Source organism: Limanda limanda, chromosome 10 (assembly GCF_963576545.1).
Source record: "Limanda limanda chromosome 10, fLimLim1.1, whole genome shotgun sequence".
NCBI classification, from domain to species: domain Eukaryota; kingdom Metazoa; phylum Chordata; class Actinopteri; order Pleuronectiformes; family Pleuronectidae; genus Limanda; species Limanda limanda.
In genome coordinates this window covers 21,704,101-21,712,199 of record NC_083645.1, presented here as the reverse complement: position 1 = coordinate 21,712,199, position 8,099 = coordinate 21,704,101, and the positions used below count along the sequence as shown (strand labels likewise).

The window sequence follows — 8,099 nt, the reverse complement described above, 5'->3', positions numbered from 1 at the left end:
TCAAATCACCACCACAACAAAATAACGTGAAGATTTTATATATTACATTATATAGATGAGTAATAGTTTAAGAATCACAAGTTCATTTGGAATTTGTTTTTAAATACATGTGTTTGTCAATAAGGGGGCTTGTTATCGCAAGAGGGGAACAATGAATCAAAATGGTACTTTGTCAAAAACTCAAACCAACAGAATATCTTCCCCAACTTCAAAATATTTCGGACTTTTGAGCTGTATTCAATATATGTAAAAAAAAATACAAGGCTTTTGTAACATATATACAACTAAATGTTTTAATAAATCCATGGTTCCTCAGCCGGCCTGTTCAGGGTCAGATGAGGTGCACTAATCAAGTTTCCAATGTGACTGAAATTTTTAGAAAATGAAATATTTGAAATTGAAAAATGTTTTTCACATTTGTCGGCCTCAATTTCAAAGCTTTACCAATAACCTGTAACTCTGAATGTCAATTATCATTCAAATGCACAGATGATAGGATCTCAGCAATGAGGGGAAGCAGATGAAAATACACATTCCCTCACTACAGATCAGTTTGAAGCCCATAGTTGGGTGTGTGGTGAGTCAACAGCCTCAGTGGTTGGTCTCAGGGCAGAGAGACGGCCCAGCCTTCTCTCAGTGTCGCTGCAGCCTGTGGTTTTACTTGTTGTCGTCGCAGACATGTACCTTAACAAAGATCGATGGAGGAGTTTCAGTGTTTGAGTGTCTGTCCTCTGGCATTTTATGAAAAGCTGCACATGTTTTAAATGCATATGTACATAACATGTAAATTGTATCCGAAATACAAAAAGCTAATTTTGTTTTAATTGTTTCCCATACAGCTGTCTGCAGTTGTGGAAAAATACAAAGCACGTCAGTCAAAAAACACTGAAACTCCTCCCCCCTGTTTGTGTGAGTGTGTCCATCTGCATTAGACAAAGATGTGCGGTGAAACAGCATTTTAAAAAAAAAGATCATTCTCATACAGATGAAAACAAACAGATGTGACGAGTGAGATTTAACTTCTGCATTGAAATAATTGTTGTGGTCCACGGTTAATTTTAATAATTTCACTTCTGAAGGTTTGTTGTGATATTGGGTCCATAAACCTGATTAATATGGGAATAATTAACAAACAAGAGTACGGAACCATGTTAAGACTACGATTTGCTTTGAATGAAAATTACATGTAAAATAGACTTTTATCAGAGAAAAATAACTGAGGATGAAGATCAAATACACAATGGCCGCAAACTGTGCTCTGTCTCTCTCACATGTTTATCTGTGAACTCTCCACATCTCTCGATTCTCTGAGTCAGGTTTCCCATCACCGTTGCTTTCAAACCTCTGTTCCTCAAACCCACAGACCGCCACGCTACACGCAAGCTAACATGATTACGTAAAAATCTTCATAGTGTTTATGTTGCGTTGCAAACATCAAGAAATGTATTCAGGCCTCCTAAGGTTATCTAGACCAGCAGAGAGGGAAATGCAGCTTTCAGCGACCTAGTTCCACGTTTACATGTTGCAATTTGGTAGGGAGCGAAGTAGCCACAGATATTTAAAAAACAAGGATGTTCAGTTAAAACAAAATGAGAGAGGTCATCTGGGCTGCATGATAATTATAGATGACTCCATATCATAAATACAATACAAATAAAAACAATGTGTAATGTATTAAGACTCATCAGCATTTACTGAATTATTAAAATAATTCAAGTGCTTATGCTAACAAATTGTTAAATTTTAATATTTCAGGGAAATTTAAAAAAAACGAAACAATCTGACCCTAGATTCATTTGAGGTGAACTTATTTCATTGATTTATTAATAACTTGTAGGAGAAATTAAGTTCAGGGATGCAAACACACGAGAGAGAGAGAGAGACAGGTTATTCACTTGTGAAGACCATCATCATTTCCCTATGAGAGATAGTTAATACTTGGTCTCACACACCATTTGTACTCTCTCACACACACACAAACTACTATACTCTCTCAAATCTACCATCAATCTCTCTCACACACACTTCCAAGAGATATGATTCATAACTGCTCTTACCCCTTATATCATAATCTCAGACATGCACCACTATACTCTGACACAAACACGAATATACATTACAATATTACATGCACAATCATAATCTCTATTATTTACGATCATGTGTGTGTGAGAGAGTATGATCGTACATTTGAGAGAGAATGAGTGTGTGTGTGTGTGTGTGTGTGTGTGTGTGTGTGTGTGAGAGAGTATGACAGTGCAAGTTAGAGACTATAACAATGTTTGTAACAGAGTATTCTTTCTGGTCTGTGTGAGACCAAGTATCTCTCATACACATCTGTTGAAACACCTTACCATGTGGCGACAAACACTCTGGCGCCACCTGGTGGTGGGATTCTCCTTTTGCTGGGATCAGACTGCAAGATACACACCTGATCAAAATCTTAAAACCAGTTAAAAAATTGCATGAATTTGCATTTTGCACTGTTGGATCTTAGGAAGGTACATGGGAACAAGAGACCAAAAGTTGTGAGCAGGCAATTTATTGAAAACAACAATTTAACTGAAGTAGGCTGTTCATCAGCTGATCAAAAGTTTAAGACCACAGCTAAAAAAAAAATACTCCTCCTAAAACAGAAATTAAAGTGTCAAAAACTGACTCAGTAATGAGTAGCTCCACCATTATTGTTGATCACTTCAAAAATTATTTTTTGCATGCTTGATGCAAGTGTTTCCAAGAGGCTAGTGCGAATGTTGCGCCAAGTGGTGAAGATGGCTTCACGAAGGGCTTCCACTGTCTGGAACTGCAGTCCATTTTTGTAAACTTCCCTTGCCATCCATCCCCAAATGTTCTCAATTGGATTAAGATCAGGGGAACACGCAGGATGGTCCTAAAGAGTGATGTTATTCTCCTGGAAAAAAGTCTTGGTCAGACGGGCATTGTGAATTGGAGCGTTGTCCTGCTGAAAAACCCAGTCGTTACCACACAGACGAGGGCCCTCAGTCATGAGGGATGCCCGCTGCAACATCTCCACATAGCCAGCTGCTGTTTGACCCCCCTGCACAACCTGGAGCTCCATTGTTCCATTGAAGGAAAAAGCACCCCAGATCATGATGGCGCCCCCTCCACTGTGCCGCGTAGAAAACATCTCAGGTGGCATCTCCTTGTCATGCCAGTAACGTTGGAAGCCATCAGGACCATCAAGGTTAAATTTTTTTCTCGTCAGAGAATAAAACTTTCTTCCACCTTTGAATGTCCCATGTTTGGTGCTCCCTTGCAAAGTCTAAACAGGCAATTTTGTGGCGTTGAAGGAGACGTGGCCTTTGAAGACGTTTCTTGCAGCAGCAGTAGATGGAATAGGATCAGCATTTTAATGAATCCTCTTCAGACAGTCATTGATTTAGATGCTTATATACTGCAGGAAGATTTCCTTCATGTAATCATGTCAAGTGGGTGCACTGTAAAAAAGAAAAAGTTGAGAAAACGTAAAATATCAAGGCAACATGATGCAAGAGATTTTTGAGTTTTCTCAACTTTTGCCTGCTGTTGTTGACTTAACTAAGGTTTTCAAGTTCTGCAAAGAGTTCTGCCAACTTGGATCTTCTTGTTCACCTAATTAGGATAATCATGTGAGACTAATAAAGAAATTCTTGCTTGAATGCCATGTATTTCTACCTTCACCAAACGCAGATTTTTTTGTTGAATTAATAAACAATTATGCCCCTCAATGTCATGCATTTGTACCTCCTTTAAACGTAGGTATTCTTGTTGAATAAACGTACAATTATCCCTTCAATGGCATATATTCCTAGATGCACCAAACACAAATATTCTTGTTGAATAAACATGTTGCTGTAATTTTATTATTATAAAATGCTAAACAGATAATAAATAAAACACAGTACAGCTGAATGTTATCTGAAATATTTCTTTATTTCTTTATATTTTTTTATTTATTTTGAACAGGCGGGTTAAGCGCCTTTGTAAAAAAACATTCTTCTCAAATTAGTTCGCAACATCAAATTGAATGACTAACCATTTTTGCACACACATACAACAATGTGTATTCAAACACATACACATACAACAATGTGTATATTTAGACACATACACATTGTGTATGTGTATTCAAACACATACACATACAACAATGTGTATATTTAAACACATACACATACAACAAGGTGTATATTTAAACACATACACATACACAATGTGTATTTAAACACATACACATACAACAATGTGTATATTTAAACACATACACATACAACAATGTGTATATTTAAACACATACACATACAACAATGTGTATTTAAACACATACACATACAACAATGTGTATATTTAAACACATACACATACAACAAGGTGTATATTTAAACACATACACATACACAATGTGTATTTAAACACATACACATACAACAATGTGTATATTTAAACACATACACATACAACAATGTGTATATTTAAACACATACACATACAACAATATGTATATTTAAACACATACACATACACAATGTGTATTCAAACACATACACAATGTGTATTCAAACACATACACAATGTGTATTCAAAATAAAAGTTTCGTTTTCAAAGATCTTGTGCGCTGGGAGCACCGAGAGCCACCAAGCTCAAAAAAGATAGTCTGGATGGCTTCAAATGTATACCTCAACTGTTTGGGGTAATTTATATTGAGGGCATATAGAAGGCCAAAGAGGTAGGCGAACGCAGAGGAGAGGTTTTCCATTTCATGCAGCACGATGCCCCCTTCCAAAACAACTGCATGGTCTCGAGCATGTGAGATGTCGGCTTCGTCATCTAGGATGGTGTGGATGGCCACAGACGCCCCTTCCAGCACTGGTGCCAAAATGTCAGTGTCCTGAGGAAAAATAACAGATGCATTTGAGCCTTGACAAACTAGAAAGAGCATTTTCTGAAGAAAATGTGTGTGAATGCTGAGAAGGTCCGTGCTAAAGCTGAAAAGAATAATTTGTAGGCTGAGATATGATTGGCTTCATAACGGCTAAAAACAGTTGAAATGTTAAAAAGGCAGAAGAAAATGGGCAGCTATACACTGGAACCTGACAGCCAAAGAAAATTGATGAAGCAATGGCAACATAGCTGACGTAATAGCTGAAAATAGATTTAGTAGTTTAGAAGTAGAACTTGTGAAAAGGAGGTTGATTTACATGAATTGTAAAAAAGTTAGTGTGAACAATGTATGAAAATATGAACAAATCAGAGAAATATGATTACTGCACTGATAAACTGCACTGGGGAGGTGTATATTTCCATTTTGGATGAACTACTACTTTAAAACATCTCATGAGAATGAGGAATTAGCTACATGGCCTGAAGTATTTATCTTTTTGCTACAGTTACTAGTACTTACCAAGCACTTCATGAAAACCTTTTTGGTATCTTCGCGGAGGAAAATGGGCAAGCCTCTCAGTGCTGCTGTCTTTCGGTGTGTAACAATGTCAGATGTCTAAAGAGTATCCAGTGGAAAATAAGTATTTCAATAAGTATAGTACTGTACTGAACATACACATAATGCAAAATCAGAAATCTTTTATAGTACTGAAGATGAAGCACACACAACTTTACTTTAACAAATTAAAATACTGTTAAACCAAATGCCACCAAAACACAAAGGAAGGACTGCGGACATCCATTTTTACTGAAGCATATCCACTAAGGTAGTTTTTACAGCAGCCAACATCTTTTTCTGTGTCTGTTATAAGAAAGTATATTCATGCTCTTCTAAAAATGCCAGGCAAAGGAGCACTTCACTCACCTGATCATCGAGTTTATCAAGGAGGTCTTCCATTTCTTGGCCAAAACCACCCTTCTTAGTCCGGTAGAGTTTTAGCAGGCCAGGTCCAAATCTTTCAAGAGATGCATTAAAAGTCCCCAGGAGGTCTTTGCTGGTGATACGCCGAAATTCTTCAGATATCTAAACAAGACAATCAACAAAATATTGTAATTCATTGTAATTGCAATTTCAATTAAGCATGGGGATTTTTTTTTTCTTTAACTGGAAGAAATGGGCTTCCATAGGAGTGAGATGGTTAGGGTAAGAAAATTAGGACAGGTCACAGAATCAAATGGATCATAGATTTAAATGTAACACTGGCAAGACAGAATTGACACATTTCCCCAGTAGATACTGTTCTTCTTCAAGAAAAGCCAATGTAGTTGTATAAGACAATTGCTAAATAAATTAGGACATCCTTACCTCCTGAGACAAAAACAGCGCAGGCCACCTCTCTTGGACCTCAGATACCATAGGCTGACAGATCATTATGTTTTCCTTCTCCTGAGGAGAGACTCTGTCTAAAACGAATGCTTGCACCATGTTGTTGTGATCGTTGTTGTGTTTTTTTCTTAAAGGGCAAAAATACCGTCTGAAAGTTGCAATTCCGTTTTCAACTTTTTTTTGTTGAGGGGGGGGGCTCTTGCATAGAGCGCCAAATATGCTAGGACCGCCCCTGTGTAGCGCAGTGATTCTCTGTATGGTGCGCCCCGCCGGTGCGGCGCGGAGGCATAACAGGCGCGCAACCGGGAGGAGGAAATGAGAGGCGGATCTAATATTATAGCCGAACTAATGTTTTGACGTCCGCACTCTTTAACGGCGGAGCAGTAAACAAACAAACAAATCGCTCTTTCGCCGTAGCCAGGGGTCTGCAGCCCGCGGCTCTGCAGCCCCTCCGCAGTGGCTCCCTGTGCAGTGTTGTGCATGTCGCGCATATTTTTCGCGAACAGTGAACTTTACGATCAGTTTTCATATGTTGAATGTGCACGTTAGGGAACGTCATCCACTATTTGCAGCATCTACCACTGCAGTGAGAATTGCCTTGCCTTTCGTTACTTTACACCCCTGACGCACACATACAACATGAAAGATACAGAGCGTTCCTTAATAACATACTTTTTAATCTTTGGGTTTTGGGGAAAGGAGCAAGTCTCATCAAGTCAAAAGGCTCAAGACCAAGTGAAGTCACGAGTCATTGATGTCCAAGTCCAAGTCGAGTTGCAAGTCTCTTTACATTTTGTCAAGTCGAGTCTAAAGTCATCAAATTCATGACTCGAGTCTGACTCGAGTCCAAGTCATGTGACTCGAGTCCACACCTCTGGTAAAAACACACTTACCATACCTTCTTGAGCAATATTGTTGTGGGCTCCACGTCGTTGTCCATCCAGAAAATGTCCGTCGCTCAGGTTCAGCAGAGAGCCGTTAAAACCGGTTTAAACTGGAATCTACTGAGTTGGCCCAACTTAACTCAAAAATCTGCTCAAAAATTTACAAATCCTTGTTGTGCTGATTTAAAATAGTAGTTAGGACAACAACGAGAGAAAATTGCTGGACAGACAAGATTTTATAGATTGCATATTGCAAAGCCTTATTTCTGAGTCAGTTTAATTTGAAAACTCTTATGAGATCAACAATTACTAGTTACCATTTTTACAGTGTGGGAACAACGTGAGAGCAATATGATTGGCCTCTCATTTTCACAGAGGAAATAATATCTGATATCTTTCCATCTAAAACACATGAAACAACCAACAGCAACCTCAAGTTTCATGTTTAAGAAAATGTCTAACATTGTAATATAGTCTGAGCAACTAACAGAACATGTATTGAAACTGACATGTATAACTTCTAACAAACTTAATCTTGCTCCTGTCGGTTAATTCAGTTCATACTTTTCAACTTCCTTATAAAGACTTTGATGCTTTGCTTTAAAGTCGTCACCATTTCGTCCAATTTTCTTTGAACGTCATTTAAAATGCATATTGAAGTCCTGTGAAGTAACACTGTTTGATTGTTATGTTTCTGCACAAGTGATGAACCAGTTATGAGTTCAGAGTAATTCTAACAATTTCTAACAATTACAAACATCTGGTCAACTCCACAGGTTTAGCAGGATGTAGTGCAGGTAACTTTGAAAAACGTTTGGAATAATGTATTTTATTTAATAGGATATTAACAACTAAAGGGATATAGAATACAACAATCTGAAGCATTTCAATGACAAAGCTGTGAAGCCCGAATCAAATCTGACAGCACTTAACAATATATAACTACA

General features: G+C 37.9%; 1 protein-coding gene across 2 annotated transcripts; it reads right to left on the bottom strand.

Annotated features, from left to right (window-relative positions):
* Positions 1 to 4,517: 4,517 nt before the first annotated feature.
* LOC133011959 (uncharacterized) lies at positions 4,518 to 7,431 on the bottom strand. 2 transcript variants are annotated; one of them, XM_061079906.1, is made up of 4 exons: positions 7,162 to 7,431; positions 5,807 to 5,965; positions 5,402 to 5,497; positions 4,518 to 4,888 (listed from the first exon to the last, which is right to left on the bottom strand). In XM_061079906.1, exons 1-4 carry the CDS (start codon positions 7,162 to 7,164, stop codon positions 4,580 to 4,582), a joined length of 567 nt encoding a protein of 188 aa, XP_060935889.1. In that variant the 5' UTR covers positions 7,165 to 7,431; the 3' UTR covers positions 4,518 to 4,579. The 2 variants fall into 2 exon arrangements, with proteins under 2 accessions (XP_060935889.1, XP_060935888.1); XM_061079905.1 differs by lacking the exon at positions 7,162 to 7,431 and adding an exon at positions 6,248 to 7,147.
* Between the last annotated feature and the right edge of the window lie 668 nt (positions 7,432 to 8,099).